Source organism: Furipterus horrens, unplaced genomic scaffold, assembly GCF_987537825.1.
Source record: "Furipterus horrens unplaced genomic scaffold, mFurHor1.1.pri manual_scaffold_16, whole genome shotgun sequence".
NCBI lineage: Eukaryota > Metazoa > Chordata > Mammalia > Chiroptera > Furipteridae > Furipterus > Furipterus horrens.
In genome coordinates this window covers 10184637-10205548 of record NW_028327186.1, presented here as the reverse complement: position 1 = coordinate 10205548, position 20912 = coordinate 10184637, and the positions used below count along the sequence as shown (strand labels likewise).

General features: G+C 52.8%; 2 protein-coding genes and 1 long non-coding RNA gene across 3 annotated transcripts in view; 2 read left to right on the top strand and 1 right to left on the bottom strand.

Annotated features, from left to right (window-relative positions):
• FANCI (FA complementation group I) overlaps positions 1 to 8307 on the bottom strand; it is a 33306-nt gene extending 24999 nt beyond the window's left edge. The window contains exons 1-11 of the mRNA XM_090263756.1: positions 8257 to 8307; positions 6492 to 6594; positions 5371 to 5443; positions 4993 to 5123; positions 4390 to 4546; positions 4248 to 4305; positions 3214 to 3255; positions 2746 to 2869; positions 2233 to 2318; positions 1901 to 2027; positions 469 to 558 (exon numbers count right to left, since the gene is read on the bottom strand). Coding sequence (XP_090119882.1) covers positions 469 to 558; positions 1901 to 2027; positions 2233 to 2318; positions 2746 to 2869; positions 3214 to 3255; positions 4248 to 4305; positions 4390 to 4546; positions 4993 to 5123; positions 5371 to 5443; positions 6492 to 6575 — 972 coding nt within the window. The 5' untranslated portion in view covers positions 6576 to 6594; positions 8257 to 8307. The remainder of the gene's footprint in view (positions 1 to 468; positions 559 to 1900; positions 2028 to 2232; positions 2319 to 2745; positions 2870 to 3213; positions 3256 to 4247; positions 4306 to 4389; positions 4547 to 4992; positions 5124 to 5370; positions 5444 to 6491; positions 6595 to 8256) is intronic.
• A 90-nt stretch (positions 8308 to 8397) lies between these two features.
• On the top strand, positions 8398 to 10589 carry LOC149992074 (uncharacterized). Its single transcript, XR_016508504.1, has 3 exons — positions 8398 to 8666; positions 8783 to 8816; positions 10150 to 10589. It is a non-coding gene; the product is annotated as an uncharacterized LOC149992074 (long non-coding RNA).
• A 1182-nt stretch (positions 10590 to 11771) lies between these two features.
• RLBP1 (retinaldehyde binding protein 1) lies at positions 11772 to 18468 on the top strand. Its single transcript, XM_090263745.1, has 7 exons — positions 11772 to 12888; positions 13138 to 13266; positions 14208 to 14412; positions 15728 to 15906; positions 16258 to 16416; positions 17208 to 17318; positions 17604 to 18468. Exons 1-7 carry the CDS (start codon positions 12877 to 12879, stop codon positions 17760 to 17762), a joined length of 954 nt encoding a protein of 317 aa, XP_090119871.1. The 5' UTR covers positions 11772 to 12876; the 3' UTR covers positions 17763 to 18468.
• Positions 18469 to 20912: the final 2444 nt, after the last annotated feature.

Below are 20912 nucleotides of genomic sequence, written 5' to 3'. Positions count from 1 at the left end.
AGACAGGCCTTCCGTAAGAAAGAAAAAGGGCTAAAATCAATACTCATATTACCCACAAGTAGGGAACACATGAGAAAAAAGAGAAAGTCTTTTCATTCTTGCAACTAACCCAGTCACATTAATTTCAGTTCAATCAGGGGCAATTTCTTGGAAAGCTACAAGGTAATAAACCTGCAGGTGAACACGTGCCATTCTTGCTACCTGTGCTGTGTGCTCTCTCCATTCCTAATGCCAGCTCACCAGCTGGCTCACCAAACCACAGGAAACAGAGGGATACGCCAAGTAGCAAGCACCTGAAGAAGACTTCAAGCAACCCCTAGACAACAGTGTGGGCCTCCATGTCTCACAGAGGCATCTGCTGCTGGCGGGACTGGGATGGAATTGCTTAGGAAAGGATGGTGTTTTTACAAAACAGGCGCTGTACGCCTTCTCAACCACAGAGGGAACCCAAAAGTCATGAATAAGTACCTGTTCCTCAAATCTTTGTATTCTTGTTACAGAGAGCAGGAGGGCGATGCTGAAGGGACACGTGTCCCTAAAGTCTCCTTGCTGTCCTGCCTGGAACAGATGAGCAACGAAGCAGTCATTCCGTGCACCTCAAACAAGGTCCTTACAGGGGTCAGAAACCTATTATGTCAGAGCTAAAACTACAAAGCTTTTGGAAAAATCATAGCAGAAAATCTTCAAGACCCTGGATTAGGCAAAGATTTTCTTATACATAATACCACAAGCAAACTTTATAGGAGAAAAAAATGGGATATTCAGACATGATCAAAATTCAAAACTTTTGTTTCAAAAGACACCTCTCAGGAAATGAATAGACAAGCTACAGACCAGAAAAAATATTTGGTAAATATAAAGGAATTGTACCCAAAATTACAGAGAATTCTTGAAACTTAATAATAAGACATACATTCAAAAAAAGAAATGGCTGGTATCAATCAGGATGCGGCAAGAAATGTACCAGGTGAGCCCTGGGTTGTTTACGCCACAAAAAGCGCTCAGAGGCTAAAGGGGTCGCGTGAATGATGCCTGCAAAGCCCTTTACAAAAAGCGTGCTGACTCCCACCCTACACGAGAAAGCACGCAGCACACTTAGGACACGCTCTTGGCAACACTGTTAAACTTGAATCTCAACCCAGGAATATAATCTGACAAACCCAACAACAATGTCAGACACAGCCAGCTGGGCTGGATGCTCCGCAAAATTCCAAAGATGCTGAAGCTTATTCCTGGGAGACGCACGCAGAAGTGCTCAGGCATCGAAGCGTCGTGATTTCCTCTTTTAAATGGTTCAGAAAAAAAAAATTCATGAGAGAAAGTGAGAAAAGGTACACATGGTCTGTCCAAGTAAAGGGTATACAGATGTTTATCCTGCGGAAGTATTTTACTTTCCTGTGGGCTAAAAAATTTCAAAACAAAATGCTGGAAGAAAATAGGTCCTTTATCTGTTTACTACTTTTCCTTAAAAGAGTTCTAAACACTTCTGATTTTTATCTTGGTGCTTCAAAGGTGCTTAATGAATGACGTCAGGTCACAAAACATCGAAATGTACTACAACAAGGCAACCTCCCCGACTCATAAATGGGGAAAACATGTCAAGGCTGGAGTTCACGTAACACAAGAACGGAGTTAAGGTTACATCTGCAGTTTCCTGAAGAGTTCTCATCTTCTCTTCTTAAAAACTAGAACCCTTACGGCACTGCTTTAAAATAGAACTTGGGGAAGAATGTGGTGACATCATGTATCTCCCACTTTCACAGTCTAACAAGAAACGCTCTAGACCCAGCGTCACCCTACAATATTTCCACGTGCTCCCTGTCACTAACTGGCACACAAGAGGCGTGAGTCCCCACATCCGTTTGCTAGGGATCCCGGGTCACCTCGTGGCCAGTGCTACCTTTAAGAGCTTCAGGAGTTCTCTGCCCAGTTCGCAGTCCACTTTGATGGCAAACACGACATGTAGAATCACGGTGCCTTCCACGTGACAAAGCTCCCCTGACGGCACGGTAAGAAGGTCCAAGAGCCTAAACGAGTCAACGGAAGTGTATGAACAAGACAGCAGTGCAGAGGCTCAGACGCCCATGCAGGCTGGCCCAGGCTGAGGTCACGGCCACCGCAGGGGCGGGGAGGGGAAGGCAGGCACCGAAAGGCCAGGCGACCCTGAAGGAACTGAGATGTGTAACGAGAGGATCTGTACAGCTGGTTTTATTTTTAGACCCTATTACTCACTCATCACCGCTCTGCTCCTCTTTGTGCCGCGTATCCAGCTCATTGAAGAAAGCTATGATTCCTTCCAAAACCCTCTTTCTGTTGCCCTGGAAAAATACAAATCAGGTAAGGCCTCTCTAGAAAGGATAAGATCAGCAAGTTGAACCCTTTGGCTTGGAAGCTCTCAAGTATGAATTTAAATAAACAGATTACAACTTGACTTCACACTAAAAATTTATAGAACGCTTCCACTTTAAAAACTGGTTTAAAATACATCTTTACGCCAGACTTTAAGGGGCCTATAGCCCTCCCTTCTGGAGATCCTTATTCCTTCTACTACGCACACGAAATACGTGGTAGTCAGTACAAGGTACGCGTCCTTGTCTGAGGAGCGTGACCTCTTTACTAGACCAAAGGGTCAGACGTGAGAGGAAGGCAGCCACCCCCGAGCACGTAAACCGAGAATAGGAATAAGCCAAATGGCCCCGACTATCATTCCACCCGAGTTAAAAAGAAACGGTATCTTCTCTGTACCTTTGAGGAGAGAACCAGAAGCTGATAGACCAAAGGCGGCACTTCTTGAAGATTCAATGCGGGGAACACCTTCAGCACGTTTTCCGTCACCAACCCCGCCTCCTCTGCGGTCAGAGGCACATCCCTGCGGAGCAAAGATTCTGAAGGCCGAGCCAAATGGTGCCAGAGCCTCAGTGGGAGGTGACAGACTACTGGAGCTGCCCCTTTGGCATTTTCTGGAACAGAGAACCTTAAAGGAAACTAATAACCTTACCTAAGCCAAGATGTCTTGGGGGGAAAATTATAAAGCTACACTTTCAGGAAGTGAGCAAAGCAAGGCAGGGGGGGCGGGGGGAAACCTGTAACAGAAAACGGAGGAACCAGTGCTCCTCCTGGGGAGAGGGGGCTGCACGTGCTACACTGTGGGGTCTAGCAGGTCGGTCGCACAGCAGGGCAGGACGGGAGGAGAAAGAACACGGTGCTGCTTACTTGAACATGGAGGTGAGCTGGACCACATGCCTCCGATCCCACCTGGGTAAAGACAGTGAGCAGGCAGAGGTGAGTTTATCTCATTTTAATTTACTTACAGATCGCTTTATAAAATTAGTTATGATGAAAAGAAATCGGGGTAACAAGATCAAAGAAATAATGTTTAAAACAAACGAAATAAATGGTTTTAATCTATCAGACTGGCGAAAACCCTGCCCCTCTTTCTAAAACTAAATAAAATATTTTTAAAAAATGCAAGGTATATTATAATGTGTACTAAGCTCCTTTGTGTAATTAAAAACAAACGAATCAATGGATAAATATACACGTGCTGATTCATGCCTGGAGTTATTTACATAAAAGACATTATGTAAGGAACCATGAAAGTAGTCATTCCTGTTTAGATAACCTTGATATTCCCTTCTGGTTCTTTTTAATATGCTCAAGTGCAATCATAGGATTATGTAACATAGTATTCTCTTTGTATTTCATTGACCATGCCGTAAAACTTTTCATCTTTGAGGTATGTCTTTATACATCTCATTTTTAATGGCTATAAATTTCATGTCTCTATTATTGTATGCGTCAATTGGTCACAAATTTCTGTGTTGACTATGTTCAAGTATGAGAATTTTCTTTCAGGCTGGACTCTATTCTTAGGGTAATTCCCTTATTTCTGGTTTAAAGATATAAACATCACTTATATATTCCACTCCCTCAAAAAAATACCAAAGCTACAGCAGCAGGGTGACTTCCCAGCCTTGAGGACCATAGGACCCCAAATAGGGTGCAGCCTCAACTGCTGTGTCAAGACAGCCCGTTAAATACATCAAAATCACATGTACGATCTTAGAGCAAAGAACGCAGTAGGCGGTCTCTCAAAAACTCATCACGGACTAGGTGGTTTTATTCAAGCGGCACATTATACACACACTAAAAACTTCAGTGATGTGAATTCCTCAAACAAATGGGAGTTCTTTCTTTTGACACTCACAGCCCTGAGAACGTTCTACCCGTGAACAAGAGAGGCTCACCTGCCTGAACAGAGGGTGTGAATCAGCTGCGTCTTGCATTCTTCCCCACTCAGTCCATCTAGAAATGCAAAACACCCTGAGAAATAAGGCAGAGTCTCATGAAGAGAGAAAACGCGACTAACACTAGAGGAGAATGAATGACCTTTGCCGTAAGCCAGGCTTGCCATTTTGGTAGTGAGAGCGGTGAGAACGACGGGGAACAGCTCCAGAGACCTCCCGTTCACGAGGCTGCCCTTCCTGATCGCGCCGACAAACTCGTTGGCCAGTTCAACCAACACCGGTCCTGGGAAATGGTGGGCCTACAATTTCACGGGATGAGGAAAATATCAAGCAGAGATCTGAACGTCTGCTATCTCTTCCCAAGAAACAAGAGTGTTTTGCTGAATCAACAGAACTAGCAAGGAAACCAGAACTGATCCTAGCAGGGACTCAGGGTATCATTCCGCTCTGGTATAAGTTTATCATTATAAAGGATTTCGAAGGTCAGAACGCTGCACCAGTTCCCCAGGGTTTTCAGATATGCCAGCTCTTCAAAAAGGTACATGTCCATGATACCAGAAATGCAATGGGAACATCTAGAGAATTAACGGCCTATCCATCAACTATTTTGTCTTATAATAATTCTAATTCATAAATAGGATCTGTTTTAGGCTTGGCACATCTGTTCTCCCTTCCTCAACAAATTATAGCCCCCACTCCACCAAAATCAACCCCAAAACAAAAGCATTTTTGTTTTCCACCTCACCTCCAGCATTAGCAACCCTATGATCTCAGATGCGACTTCTTTCTGCAAATCCCCGGATTCCACCAACTGGATACAACACGTGTATACCTTCAGTCTCCGACGAGCTCCAGCTTCCTCAGAGCAGGGGGAGCCTTGTTGTGTTAAAAAGGTGGACAGAAACACACAGGAAAAAGTCTTACAAGGTTGAAGGGTAAACAAGCAGGAAAAACACACTGTGTAGTGGAACACAGGAACAGAATGACGGAAACGCTGATGACTGTGGCGCTCAGAGCAGAAATGCTGACAAGTTTTGATACAGCAGTTCGGGCAGCGTGCGCCAGAAGTCCCCAAGTCTCCCGATGAGCCTAAGGTGACAGACGCAGCCTTCGCTGTCGTTACCTTTGAAGATGGCTCTCAGGAGCGCTCCAGCCGCTTTCCCTTTCACTGCCTCCTTCTGCAGGAGATGCGCCAGCTGCGGTCAAAGAACCAAAAACTATAAGCCTCTGGCAACCGTTTCTTTACCCGCATGACCTAAACTCCCAATATGAAAAACACTCATCTGCCGGGGTCACATCCTCCAGGGGTGAGAAATCACTATTTATTTAGACAGACCAAGGTAAAGCCTAACATGATGCTAGGCTATCCAGACTGAAATTTATTTGTACTACAAAGATTTAAAGAATATTTCATCAGTGCTAGGTACTGAGCTGTGTTCTTGGGGCTATACACTCAACAAATATTTGAGAATGTTTTTTCCTATAGGCACTAGGGATACAGGGATGGATAAGGCAAACAGGATCATGTGACACGGAGTGTCGGGTAGAGCAGCAAAGGAAAGGGTGACAGGAAAAAAAATTCAGAAAACAGTATTTGTAAAGGCAACTGAAGGCTCAGACAGAAAAAACTGAGGAAAGGCAGACACTGTCAGCCAGACTGGGTTAATCTTAAGGAGGGACTCTTCTCCATGCGGGGATCTGAATAAGCTGAGATCAGCTGTTATAGCAAAAGCAAGTAGGAAGAGGAAGAAAAGTAGAAACAATGAACAGCCTAACATAAGGTAATTATCAGCCCATTTTATAATCACATACATCCAGGGAAGACATGCTAGTCTTTTCTTACTAAAGATTTCAAAATATTTTACTGCTTATAAATTTATCTTCTTTGGGGAAAAAATGGAAGGAAGGAAAGGGCACCAACAGGCAAATCTAATGTCTCAATAACTGGATAGTATCTTCAAACAGGATTGTTCTAAGAACCACAAAAGTCTACTGATTTGCTCATAGACACGGCTGCATAATTATCATTTAACGGTTATACAGTCGTATAAATGTACACAAATGCCTTAGGCCGTCCATTTTTCTTCCTCGCTTCGTCACATCTATGAACTGTTAGCGTGTAAATCCCCGTCTCCTGAGGAGGGCGGGGAGTAGACGAAGTGGCAGAACGACCGTCCCATGTCCTTGGGCTGTGTCGCTGTGCTGGACGTTTGCTTTCAGCAGAACACACTCCCCTGTACTCACATCATCTTCTTTCAGGGTCTGAAGAAATCCCCGCAGCCGGTCTGCTGTTTTCTCTGCTGCGAGAGACAGAATGTTCCGGTCCATGGCTGCACAAAGCGGGGCACTGCAAGGCAGGACGTCAGAGCTGATGGAACTTGCAGAAGGAAACCAGGCTTTTCCCCTTCCCCACCTGCTCCCTGAGCGTTTCACAGATATTACGGACAACGCGCACCGAGAGCACCAACAGGCCGAGGACCACTAAACAGCATGCGCAGGGGACTCTCCTGCAAACGAAAGCATCTCAAGAATTCCCTGCAATTTCCTTATTAAAAATTTTTATTCTAATCAAGTGGATTCACAATTTTGCCCCCACTTTCATCACATTTTTGTAGCATCTACCCAGAACACTGCCTGGCACGAGGCTGTCATTTAACAGTATATCAAATATGTAAGATGCTACTATAAATACATGTCCCTGGCTGGTTTGGCTCAGTGGATTGAGCGTCGGCCTGCGAGCTAAGTGTCGCTGGTTCGATCTTCCAGTCAGGGCACATCAGAGAAGGAAAACTCTGACTCCAAAAAAACCTCCGCTGCCTTGCGGCATACCTCTTCAGGGGAAAGGCTAAGGGAGTAAACCCCGACAGAAAATCCGGAGCCGGAGTCCCTAAGGCGGTTTGACGTTGTAGTCAACACCGGCAACTCCTGCGGCGCACCCGAAGCCAAGCTGTATTGACTCCGTCTTTCCCTTGGACCCTTCAGCTGCGAAGAGAGGGGGGGTCTGCTGCTTGGGCAACAGCAGACCCTCCATATCACCCTGCCCAGGCTCTGTAGCTTCAGCTTCACTGGAGAGGACACTCCAGCGTCATCGCAAGATGTCGATTCAACACGGGAGGAGACAGATACCGTGTCACTCCCAAGTCGGACTGCACAGCCATTCTCGGCGGTGCAGATAGACTCTTAAGAAGCTACACCATCGTCTCTCGAGACGGATGGCTGCCGACGACTATAAATACAGGCAAGAATGTGTGTTCTAAGCATAGAATAAAGTAATATTTGACAAAATAAACAGCGCCGGTAATGCAAAGGCTCGTTAAATGGCATAAAAACAAGACCACAGAAGGAAATGTGTTCAAATCTTCCCTGCAGAAGGAAGCCGGGGCTGGAACTCAGGAGACTAAGTGCAAACAGCGGTGCCCGCGGCCCGCCACCGGGAGGGAGAGCACCGTCGCCAGGGGCGATCACGTGCGGCCCGGAGCAGCGTATTCGGGGAGAAACGACGGCCCGAGGTCGCGCTCACGGAGGGGAGCGGCGACTGGGAAGGCCAGAATGACAGGCTGCGAATGAACTGTGCAGGGTTCTCAACGGCAGTGGAAGACGTCTGTGTATTTCATTCCGCGAGTACCGCAGAGCAACCAGAACGTCGGGAGCCGAGGAGACCCCGAAACGCCGAGGCGGCCCTTGGAAGAAAGAAGCGCACCGACGCGAGAGGGGAGGAGCCCCGGGGGCTGTTTGCGGGGGAGCGACGGAGGCCTGGATTAGGGTGCGGGGCGATTTCTCGGGCGTGGGCGCCCAACCGCGAGGGCCGAACTGTCACGGGCCCCGGGGGGAGGGGCCGCGAAAGCCCGGGGACGCGGCTCGAGACTGCGGCGCGCCTTACCTTCCAGGCCGCAGGAAACACCGGACGCCACTGCGGAACGGGCCCTTCCGCCCTCACGGACCCGCTTCCTCCTCCCCGGGGCCGAATCCCACCGCCCCGGCCGCGCGCGGACCCTGCCCGCGCGGTTACCTTGGCCTCCCCGCCACCGCCGGCTTTCAAATCTCCCGCTCAAGCCACGCCGCCGCACTTCCGTTACCCGGCACTACAGGTCCCGCCCCCCGCCGCTCGCTTCCGCCGCCGAGCTGTACCATTAAGGCGGGGAGGGGGCGGGGCTGAGAACTCGAACTCGGGACCGCAGAGCGAGCATGCGCAGTGCGGCCTAGGCACAGACAGCGAGGGGCAGGGGAAGACTCATGTGATGGCCCCGCAGGTCTTTAGATTAGAAGGCTCTGGAAGGCAGAGGCGGGTGTCCCGCCCCTTGTGCTACTGGAGGTGCCAGTGATCCCTTAGACATAACCTGCACCGGCGGTGGCCTTTCGTGGTTCCCCGTGAGAAGCCCCAGCGTTTGGTGCACAGCTTGGCAAAGCAGCAACTGCCCCGTAAGTATCTGCTACGGGGACAGGAGCGCGAAAGGCAACGCAGGGGAGGGCAGAGAGTCTCTGGTCTTCATGAGGATTATTTCAAGTTTTTCTCTCTCCTGGTTCCCTCCCAGCAGATGACCTCAGCTGTCCCACGGCCATCGACACCAGGTCTTTCCCGCAGCTCCCGGCAGCTATGCGTTGAGGTTCAATTTCCCGGCCAAGGAGCCCGGAGGCCACCCTCTGCCACGTGCTCAGCAAGGGCCTCACTATCACTTAAGCTGCACTCTCTGTGCAAGCATATGATGCTCCTTAGGCTCCTCATGGTTCGCCTCTCGGGCAACCCCAGCCCCCAGCTGTCCCAGGGCAGACCCTCCTTCCGGGAGCCTGCATGCCTCCTGGAGGAACTGGAGCTTTTTAGGGAGAAGTGGCCGCTGGCCGCCCTGCAGGTCAGCCCGTGCCGAGAAGGACACTCTCACTTCCACTGTGTCATTTTAAGGAAGGTGCAAACTGTCCCGGGGCCGGGCGTTCCTTAGGGTCGTCCCCCAAAGGCAGTGACTGGCCTCCTGCCCGCTGGGGCTGCTCCCAGGAAAGTGGGGCGATGCCACCTTCCCCAGGAGCCCGGGACAGGTGTGGCCTCCCGGGGCAGTCACACCTGTGTGGCGCTCACTTCTGGAGCAGGCGCAGCCCTGTGTGTGAATGAGGGGAGAGCTCTAAAGCGATCAGGCCTCTCCTCCTTACCAGCTGCGTGGCTTGAAGCTCAGTTCCCCGTTCTGTAAAAAGGGGATTATACTCAGTGCCCCATCTGGAAGGACTAGGTGCGGTGACGCTGGCGAGGCCCTTGCCACAATATAGAATGAGGGCATGTCAAATCCGGCGCCCGCCTCCCCTGCCTCCAGCCTGGCAGAGCTGCCTGCCAGCGTGGCCAGCACAGGTGTCCGGGCCAACGAGGGCAGCGTCTCTCCTCACACAGTGGCACTATTGTTCCAGCCAGAGGAGCCAGACAGGAACGTGACTCTTGGGAGGGGGAAGGGCAGGGCAGCGAAGCGTTACGGCTGTGAGCAGAAGGTAATGCCGAAGCAAGTGCTGCCCCCTATGAAGGGCCACATGGCCTTCGAGCCTGCTGAAAAGCTCTGTGCAGCCCACTCTGGTCAGGATGGTGCCATTAACTCAAAAGTATTCCTGGTGCACGGGCATGCTTTTTGTGACGGAATCCATCGCCTAGCTCTGACAGAGACTCTTCCAGAGCCTCCAGGTTTCCTTCCCGTGGGCCAGCCTGAGCTCTCAAACTGCCTGCCCCCACTTATCTCCCTGGGAAGTACCTGGGGAAAAAAATCTAATATTCCACCTCTACTAGTCTACCTAAGCCATTACAACAAAGTGCTACAGACTGAGTAGCTTAAACAACAGAAACTCGTTTTGTCATGGTTCTGGAGGCTGGGAGTGCAAGATCCAGGTGCAGGCAGGGCCGCTTTCTTCTGAGGCCTCTCTCCTTGGCTTGCAGATGGTGTCTTCTTCCTGTGTTTTCCCACCGTACCCCCTCTGTGCATCTCTGTGCATCTCTTCTTCTTATAAGGACACCAGGCATATTGGTTTATAGCCACCCTGATGACCTAAATTAAGGTAACACACCTTAAAGACCCTATCTCCAAATACGGTCACATTCTGAGGTACCAGGGAATAAGACTCTAATATATGATTTTTCGGGGGGTACAGGCACGCCGATAACACCATTTTACAAGTGTAGCAACTGAGGCCTGACAGGGTCAATGGCTGTAACAGGCTCTGTATCTCTAACAAGCTCCCAGACGATTCTGAGGCCCGTGGACTATAAGCCCACTTCAAGGAACAGCAAGGTTTAGAGCAGCCCTGTCCACGAGAAGTAGAATGGGAGCCATTAAAATGAAACTAAAATCAGAAAAGTTTGCATTTTCTAATAGCCCTGTCCCCCCGAAAAGTGAATAAAAAAAAAAGTGAAATTAATGCTACTATATTTTTAATCCAATACATCCAGAATATTATCATTTCAGAACATTATGCCATATAAGGATCATTACTGAAAATTTTTATACTCTGTTCTTTGTACTAAGTCTTCAAAATCTAGCAGGTAGTTTATATATTCTCAGAGAGCCTATCTTACTTTGGACTCTAAATTTTCATCAGAAAAAGTTCATCACAAAATTTACAGCTGAGAAAGTAGAATCACACACCTGAGCTGTTCTGTTCCACATACTTACAAGTTTCCCAATAACTCAATCCAGCATCCGTTTTTAATTTTTAATTTAAATTTAAGTTGAATCAAATGAAATCAAATGCACAGTTTAGTTCCTTAGCTTCATTCCCCCTCCACCCGGAGGCCTGTAGATTCTGGATTTGGAGCAGATGATAACATTTGCACACGTCTGCACCTCCTAAGTGTCAGGCACTGTGCTAGGCACTTGGCTGCATTCTACCCTCACTAAAGCCACGAGTCTGCACACGCCTGTCCCCGCTTCCCAGGGGAGAAAGCCGAGCCACGGGCGGAGTGCCTTCTCACAGCTGGCAGGCGCTGGAGCTAGGGCTTAAACCTGGGCCCCGTGGATCCAGAGCAGGCTCCTGCCACTCACTAAGCCGCCTAGAAGGTGGGTCAGCCTGTCTGTCCTGTCCCCGCGCAGCCCGACCAGCTACATTTCCCAATGGGCCCCACTCACTCTGGAGTTGACAACTACCTCGCCAGGTCCTGCTGGGCCACAGGAGAGGGTGACAGACCTGGGTTCGCCTAAAGCTGCCATTGCTTTGGCAATCACATGTAAAATTTCCCAGTGCCTCCTGCATGTTTAACCCTGGGGTGTGATCTCCCAGAGCCCCCTCGGATGAGGGAGAGGGCATGGAGGAGGGGATGGGACTGGCCCAGATCCTGCCCCACAGCCTGGCTTCCACATGGCTAAGCAGGAATTAGAACAGACCACACAAAGGAGGGCTTTGAGGAGGCTCCAGCCAGGCCCAGGCTGATCCCTTCTTCCCGCTGGTGCTTTGCTTGCCCCAATCTGGACCTCCTGCAAGCCTGATTTAACAGGAACTGTGGGCCCTGAGAAGTTTCTTGTGACACACTAATCCCAGCCTGCTGACTAGGTCACACCCCTGTGGTGGCAAACTCCAGGCTCCGGGAGGACACAGGCACCAGGTGGCTCCAAGGAGGAGCTGCCCACCTGGCAGGTAAGTCAGTACCAGGGGCCTGGCTGGGCTGGGAAGCCCAGGACTAGGGTGGAGAGTCGGGGCAGAGAGGGGCTACACCCCAGTCTCCCATACAACTGAAATCAGCTGGCCACTTTCCAGGATGAGCCGGACCAATCTGATGGCAAATTTACCAAATAAATGTGAATTCAACGTGAATGTGAATTTAAATATGAAATTTCACGCAAACAAGAAATACTTCTAAGTATAAGTATGTCCTGTGCAATATCTGGGACATACTTATATTGAAAAAGTACTTCTTGTTCATCTGAAACTCACGTGTAATTATGCATTCTGTATATTATCTGGCAACCCTGGAGAGCAGAGATCAGCCTGCACGTGGAGTGAGGGGTGGGTATGTTTCCACTGTATACAACTCACAAGGTAGGGCTTTAAAAAAATGAGAGTTAATAGATTGGGCCTCTTTTTAAGAAGCGTCCCTGTACTGACTGTAACTCTCTGTTCCTAAGACGTAGGATCTTGTCCTGCTGATCCGCTTACCTGGCTGGGACTGTCCGGCCGCTCTCCCTGCTGGCTGAGCTCCTGGGGTAGTTCCGTCAGCCGCTCCAGGCCTGCTCTAGCAAAACCCAAGTCGGGGCACAGCAGTGCTTCGGTGTGCCTCCGCGCCGTGTGTCCGGGGGTCTCCCCGCCAGTGTGGTCGCATAAATTTGGTTCCTGTTGGGGGGGTTGCAGCTCTCAAAATGTCCCTGCCGTGGCTGGGGCTGTGGAGTGAGAGAGGCAGGAAAGGGGAGACCCTCAGATATTCCCTGGGGTCCCCTAAGTCCCTCTGTCAAATTGAGGCAATGATCAGTATGATGTTCAGAAAGAGAAGGAATTATGCGTCCGTATTTCCAACAAGCGCCCAGGTGGCTGTGACACACGCGGAAGTCTGAGACCCACTGTTCCGAGACAGTGGCAGGAGTCCCTCCATAGCCCTGCAGCCCTGACCTCCTTGCCAGCCAGGACGCTGCCTGCGGAGGCCGGACCGAGGACAAGGACTCAGTCTTCCAGAGGCAGCATGTCAGAAGGGGTGAGCACCCCTGCACCTGGGGCCGCCCTGCATCCCCCTTCCCTCTCTCCATCCCTGGTCGGCCCACGGTTACGGGCATTCACCCCTACAGCCTCTCTGTGGTCCTGGACTCCCCCCGCCCCCAACAACAGAGGAGGTTTAACAGCCACCTTGGGCAAATCACTGGTTTGGGGTCTGAGCAGGCCGTTTGCTTGCTGGCTCTGGCTGATGGGAGCCTGTCACTGCTTCTCCCTGACTCCTCTCTGCCAGGCGGGCACCTTCCGCGTGGTTCCTGAGGAGGAACAGGAGCTCCGCACCCAGCTGGAGCGGCTTACAACCAAGGACCATGGGCCTGTCTTTGGCCCGTGCAGCGAGCTGCGCCCTCACACCTTGCAGAAGGTGAGGCGGCCTGGGATGCAGGGGAAGGTAACTCTCCGGGTCATCCTGAACTTGGCGGACTGGCCTGTTCTAGGGGCCTTCCTGGAGGGCAGCAACTGGCTGACCAGACATCCAGGCTGGCCCAATCCAAGACTATAGAACCAATAGTGACCTGGGGGCCCTGATCAGGGAGCATCCTAGATTCTGAGAGTAGGAGCCCTGGCCTGCAAGTGGCCCTGGGGGACAGGGATCCAAACGCTGCCTCAGTGGTTAGGCCAGAGACCCGAGCTCGAGAATCAGACCTACTTCTAGCTTGCTGTGTGACTTTGAGCAAACCGCTTTCCCTCTCTGGGTCTTCCCTTCCGAACCTATAAAAAAAAAAAGTTTGCTGGGCCAGCTCAGAAATGATCGGACTGCGCTCTTGGCTTCCATCTCTGCTTCACGGGGCAGCTCAAGGGACAGGCGCTCTGAGCTTCCCCCAGACCTGACTCCCTGCGCTCTGCCTTCCCTCCTCATGCTGTCCGCGGGGAGAGCTGCTTGAGACAGGATGCGATCTCCAGCCCCAGGCCAGGGAGGCCTGGGAGGCTTTGGGAGCAGGGCTGGCTGCTTTAGGGCGGGTATCTTTGTTTTTTAAAAGATCAGAATGAAGCGTGGGAGGCAGCAGAGCGAGGTGATTAGGAGTCCAGCCTGAGTAAGGCTGTTCAATAATTCCCAACTCCACTCGTTCTACCTGGCTGCCCTGGGGCAGTCGTATCTCCCCTCCGTGCACCTGGGTCTGCTCGCCCTGAGACACGGGGAGACCAACCTTACCGTGGGCGGCGCAGCGGGGGTCCAGCTGCCGCCCCTCCATCCGCCTGCCCGTCCCTCGTCCCTCCCTCGGCAGGTCCCACCCTGTGTGCCTGTGTCCCCGCCCCGCGCAGCACTTACCTGTGACTTCCTGCCCCCACCTAACCCTGCTCCAGGCCAAGGACGAGCTGAACGAGAGGGCGGAGACCCGGGAGGAGGCGGTGCGCGAGCTGCGGGAGCTGGTGCGGCTGCGGGCGGCCTCGGGGCAGGAGCTGGCCCGGGCTGTGGCCGAGAAGGTGCAGGGGCGGGACAGCGCCTTCTTCCTGCGCTTCATCCGCGCGCGCAAGTTCCACGTGGGGCGCGCCTACGAGCTGCTCAGAGGTGAGCCCCGCCCGCGCTGGGGTGGCTGCGGGGTGCGGGGAGAGGCGCGGTTGGTTATGAGGATGGTGCCGACCCTCACGCAGGCAGCCACCCGGGACCTACCCCTCCACTTCCCGCCCACTCCGTCCTGTCCTGACTGTGAAATCGGAGATCCCGCTCTGCTCGGGCAATGGATGAATGGAGTGGGACCAGATTCCTGGCGATCTGGCTCCGCTCAGCTCTCTCTTAGTTTTAGGGTTCAATGAGCAGAACTGAGTCACCCAGACTGGGTGCCTGAGGAAGGGAGGAGTACCCTCCTCCCACAAGGCTAGGCTTTGGCTCTGGGGCTTGGCAGGGAAGGGGGTCTGTGGTGCCTGGCTCCCCCAGGTACCCGAGCCTCCTGCAGAGAGTAGAACTGAAGACCTGGCCGGCCAACGCGGGAAGGAGCCCAGCAGGCTGGCCTTGCTGGCTGGCTGAAGACACTTTTCCTCTGGAAGTCAGTGCTGGCGGAGAGCCGGGGTCTGCGCAGGCCCTCTGCAGGCCCACGAGGCTCCTTTTCTTGCTTCTTCCTTCCTTCCTTTGCCAAATGGCCATCCGCTGCCTGTGTACCAAAGGGTGCAGCAGAGAACAAAGCCGGCAAGAACTGCCTGCCCACGTGGACCTTATATTTTAACGGTGGAAATCATAAAGCAGAAAAAGTAAAAGTATGTAGAGCGTTAGCTGGTTAGAGGGGATAAGGAGAAAAATGAAGGAGGCGGAGGTAAAGCATGGAGCGGCTGACGTTTTAGGTCAAGCGGAAGGCCTTGGGCCAAAGGGAAGTTTTGAGAAAAACCCGAAGGAAATGAATTGCCAGGGGCAGGGCGGCAGGGCCGAGGCCAGGTGATGGGTGGGCCAGGGTGCTGTAGGCGGCCAGTGGCATTCCCTTGCCAGGGGCTCCCGAACACCTCCTTGGGCCTGGGCCCGCCAGGGTGGCGGTGGAGACAGCCACAGAGAGGCGGGGACCTGCCCAGGATGGGCTAGGATGCAGGGCAGAGGTGACACAAATGCCGCTCCAGCTGGTAGGGCCTCTGTGTCCTGCTCAGGGTTTGGGTTTTATCCCCACGCACCCTGCGCCCGCTGAGAAGCCTGCGCCCCTGCCCTGGGAGAGGGAAAGAACAAGTAACGGTCGCCCTCAGGTTTAGGATCACACCCTGCGCGTCAGCACTTTACAAGTGATGTTCATGCCTAGACTCCTGTTTGATGAGGACGGCAGTTACCCTTGAAAGGTGGCGTGTCCTGCTGGGTCCCACACGGAGGGGCTGGCGCCCTGAGGGCTCCTCTGTCCTCCGGGTGCCAGGCTACGTGCACTTCCGGCTGCAGTACCCCGAGCTCTTCGACAGCCTGTCCCCGGAGGCGGTCCGCTGCACCGTGGAGGCTGGCTACCCCGGGGTCCTCTCCAGTCGGGACAAGTACGGCCGAGTGGTCCTGCTCTTCAACATCGAGAACTGGGACTGTGAAGAGATCACCTTTGATGAGGTCAGTGGGAGCTCTCCTGGCTCCCTCCCACCCTCTGGGCTGGGTCCCTCCCCAGGCCCTGGGCTGTCACTCCTGGCTCCCCAGGAGGTGAGGTCTGGGGGGAGAGTTCCTAGCGTGGGCCAGGGCAGCTGGAAAACCCTGCCGCTTTGCAGGCAAGGGCCCACTGGCCAAAGCATGGCTGCGCCCTGGTGTCCCTGCCAAGGGGCGGCGACCAGCCCTGCCAAGTGCTGAAAGCTGCTCCAGCTCTGAGCCTGTGACAGGTTACATCCAGTGAGGACGGGCCAGTTCGCTCTCCCCTCAGGCCCTTGACCTGTGGGCTGGGGCTGGCAGCCTGTTCCCTCTGTGCCCAAGATCTTGCAGGCATATTGTTTCATCCTGGAGAAGCTGCTGGAGAATGAGGAGACTCAAATTAACGGCTTCTGCATCGTGGAGAACTTCCAGGGCTTCACCATGCAGCAGGCTGCCGGGCTGCGGGCTGCCGACCTCAGGAAGATGGTGGACATGCTCCAGGTGGGGCCTCAGAACCCTGTCCTGCAGGAGCCCCTCACAGGTCGGGAGGCCAGGGGGGGCTGGCCCCGGGGTCCTGGTTTAGTGGTGCTGGCAGGGCCCTGAGAACGTGACCACCTGGTTCCGCGAAGAGCAAAGACAGCCGCAGACACTTGCATGGTGCCCAGCAGTGTCCCCAGTAGGCCCGTTGATGCGCTCATTTACCCCGAGAGGGCATTCTCTCGCTGCTTCCCGGCTTCATTTTAAAAACCTAGATAGAAACAGAGGCTCAGAGACTTGCATTGACTTCTCAAGTTCACAAAACCCTAAAGTGGCCCAAAACGCCGTTCCCTGTCCACGTATGTCCCGCTGCCTCTCTTTGAATGTGAACTGATCCTGAGGAAGGATGTCACTGATTCCCGACAATGCCCTCCTCCGAGTGTCAGAAGTCCCGTCCTGGAGCTCAGCCTCAGCTTTATGTGCACCTGGGAACGGAAGCGGGGAGGGCCGGGCCGTGGGACGGGTTGAAGGGCAACGAGGCGCGATGGTTGTGTCCCTGTGATCTAGAATAGTTTGCAGTCTACTCAGCAGGCAAATGGGTTTGAAAAAATCAGGCCCCTAAAAACAAGCAAGGCTGCCATTTCATGTCTTCGCTCCCTGACACGCGGGAGAGGGCTGGGTGGCATGGCCTCCCGCAGCCTGGAGCCGCCTCGTGGGTGGCCTGGGGCTGGAACCTGCAGGGGGCCGTGCGGAGAGGCAGCAGGGGAGTAAGCGGTCACCGGGGCTGCGGGGCGGGACGCTCTCTGTCCCCGCAGGGCTCCTTCCCAGCCCGGTTCAAAGCCGTCCACTTCATCCACCAGCCGTGGTACTTCACCACAACCTACAATGTGGTGCGGCCCTTCCTGAAGAGCAAGCTGCTGCAGCGGGTGAGTGCGGGGCCACGGGCGGTGCTCGGGGCCTGGCTAGGGGTGGGGTGGGAGCGAAGGGGGCTCTAGCAGGAAAGGGTTTGTGAGACAAGAGGGGTGAGGGAGGGGGCATGAGGGGACTCCACCTGAGCCCTCCTGACCCCTACTGTCATCCTGAGCCGAGTGGAGGATTGGGCAGAAGGATGTCATCAGGCAGAGAGATGGCACACTGTATCTTTGTCATCCCCTTGATTCCTCCCCATCAGGACACCCCTCACTTAGCTCTGTCCCCCTGCTTTCCTGCAGGTCTTTGTCCATGGAGATGACCTCTCCGGCTTCTTCCAGGAGATTGACAAGGACATCCTGCCCACCGACTTCGGGGGCACGCTGCCCAAGTATGATGGCAAGGTCGTTGCTGAGCAGCTCTTTGGCCCCCGGGCCCAAGCCAAGAACGCTGGCTTCTGAGGACACCCCTGCCACCCAACCCGTAGTTAAGCCTCCCTGGGCCTCGCCTCAACTGTCCCCGAAGGCTGGGAAAAGGGCTGCCTGGCGTGACTGAGGTCCCCGACCCTCTCTAAGCTTGGGTGAGCTCAGGAGGAGGTGTTGCCCTCCTCCTAAATTTGGGAGCAATAAAGCAGGGGGAGTTCACTTGGACAAGAAGAATTGGGGGCAGTTCCATGCCTACTAACTTTGACGCTTTGGGTGACTGGCTTGACCTGTGTGAGGTTGTTTGAGACTCTTAAGTTTCTTCTCAATGAGTTCCTTCCTAACAGTTCTGCACAGACGTGGTCTGTGAGCCAGCAGGCCAATTAGGGGTTTTCCGCGTGCAATTCCCGGGTGGGGGCAGGCTCGGAGCAGCTCCACTGTGTGGTGGCCCGGTCCCCTCGGTCAGATGCACTCTGATGCGTGCAGTGATGGTCAGGACCTTGGATCTCCTTCCCAGGTGGCAGTTGTGTGCCCTCCTTCTGTCTGTGGGGTCTCTTCCCCCAGCAGCTCTCTCCTCCAGCCCCTTGCCTTGTGGATGGTTGTACGGGTGCTCTCTTCGCGGCACACTCAGTCCCCAGGTGACACAGTGAAAGCTCTTCTTCATCTTCGGTCTCGGGCTCTTTACAGGGATGGACGTCTACTCTCCAGCACTACACAGGGGGACCAATAGTTTTTTTTTCCCCCCCATAAGACGGCTCTAGTGGTGCTTAGTTGTCTTTAACTTCATTCGAAACAATTCTGTTGATGTATCGTCATATCAGCATTCCTTTTTAAAAAACGTCAAACTGGTGAATTTTTGTGCAGCCATTGTAATACTAAAGATGGAAGAAAATAAGCAACACTTTTGGTATGTTATGCTTTATTATTTCAAGAAAGGTAAAAACGCAACTGAAACACTAAAAAGGATTTGTGCCTTGGATGGAGAAGGTGCTGTGACTGATGGAACGTGTCAAAAGTGTTTGCGAAGCTTCGTGCTGGAGATTTCTTGCTGGATGATGCTCCCCAGTCGCGTAGACCAGTTGAAGTTCATAGCGATCAAACTGAGACATCAACTGAGTACAATCAACATTCTACCGCGTCAGAGACAGCCGACATACTCAAAATGTCCAGATCAATAAAGTCACTGGTGAAAATGAAAAATGTGTCTTTTTCTTTTACGGAAAAAAACGTACGGACCTTTTGGCCAAACCAATACAAACGCTTTCCTTCTGTGGAGCTGGCGGCGCTCTAGCGTTTGGTGATGGTGAGTGTGCACTCAGTGTTGTCTCTGGGACTCCCTGTTCCAGGCCTCCGTTCCCTGAACACGCTGCTTCCTCTTGGGGGGGCGGGGGGGTCACCCCACTTTTTGTGGGCACGGAACATCCTTGGGGCTGCACCCACCTTTTGGAACAGGTTCTTCAGCTGTGTTTCCTGGGCTGTGGGCTCACTCCAGTGCTTTTTGCATTCACTCCTTCAGGAATTTCTCTGGACTGCTGAGCGTTCTCTCGTTTTCCAGCACGGCCACATACCTGGACACATACATGTGAATGTGTGCACATATATGCATTTATTCCCTATATCCTTCCTTTCATCTCTAAGATTTGCAGTGTATGCTCATCGCCCAAGTAACTTCCTTCTTTGTAAGATTCCCAGGCAACAAGCCATAGGCATAAATGATATTTACATAGGACTTCAGAGCTGAGGGAGTAATCAGCAAATTTTCATGGGTGGATGACAGGTGAGGATTTCTTCAAACCCTTTAAAAGTTGAGGCTCCGCTTTTCCAAATCGAATCTTACATGGGACTCTAGTACTTACGCCTAAAGAGAGTGGAGCAACTCTGTTTGAAGGGGGCTCAACAGCCTTATCTGGAAGGATCTCCTAGAACAACATCTGGAGCTAAGCAAGTCCAGGGGTTTTCTCGGCGGAAGCTGTAGGGCTGGGACCCGTGAGCCCGGACTGTGGGCCGGCACCGCCCCCCACTGGCCTGCCCTGGTACTGCCCCTCCGTGCTCGGAAACTAGCTGAGCAGGCAAGAGGTGGGCAGGCTGGGTGGGCCTGGCCTTGCTGGGAAGCAAGGTGGTGTCACCTTTGGGAGAATGTATCCTGAGACCCTGAATGTCAATGTTAAATCTGACGTACTCGGCCTCACAAAATCCCAGCTGCCTCCGTGCTGGATTCCTACAAGTGGCCACCATCATCACCTTAATAAGAAAGAGGGACAATAAAATACTCTTCTGAAAGCCACCTCATATGGAAGGGGGACAGTAAATCAACTTCAATGACAAACATTTGCTGCCCAGAATAGCCTCCTTTCTGGAGACATCTCAGGGGAGGCAGGGATTCCCCCACATCCAAGTGTAAGGTGAGCAAAACTAGAGCTGGGAAGTCACAGTGACGCATTTCTGCCAGCTCAGGAGGCCCTCTGGGGGCCACTGTGTTACAGGCAGAGGCAGCTGGTGAAGGTGTGGGTGGTGGTCTCAAGAGGGAAATGGGCCACCAGCTTCAGCTTCTGCCTGGGCGTGGCTGCTGCCCAGCTCCTAACCAGCCAGGGAAGGAGCTGAAGAGCGCTGTCTGGGTGAAGGGGACCACCTTTCATCCCACTTCCGGGGGTGGGCCTGCTGCTGACACAGAGGTCTCTCAGCAGTGCTGGGCCTGGAAGTTCATGGGCCTCCCGGGAGCCTCATTGCTCCACGTGTGGGCCCAGCTGGGAGCTTGCTAGGGCTGCAGACTCTCTCAATACCCAGAGACAGGCATTCATAGGGTAATTTTTCCCATCTTACAGGTGAAGCAACAAACACCCAAGGTTAAATCCTGCTCAAGGTCGAAGAACTAGGAAGTGGCCAGGGCAGGACCCCAACCCGGCAAGTCTGACTCCAGATCCCTCCAGCTCTGTTCCACTTGGGCACCGTCTCAAATGCTTCTCTCCTTCCGGGAGAAGAGGAGGGGTAGGTAGGAAGGGAAAGGAAGAGGGGCAATGAAATCAGAACGCCGCCTATCCCAGGTCAGTTGTGCCCACATCATCCGATGGAGGAGGAAAGAACTCTAAGGGGAAACCAGTCTTCAGTAGAGACGATGGGGTGATTAATTCCAAATTAGGTGGATAGTGTCAAACCGTAAGCTCTGGCACAAACGTCTTCTCGACCCGCAGA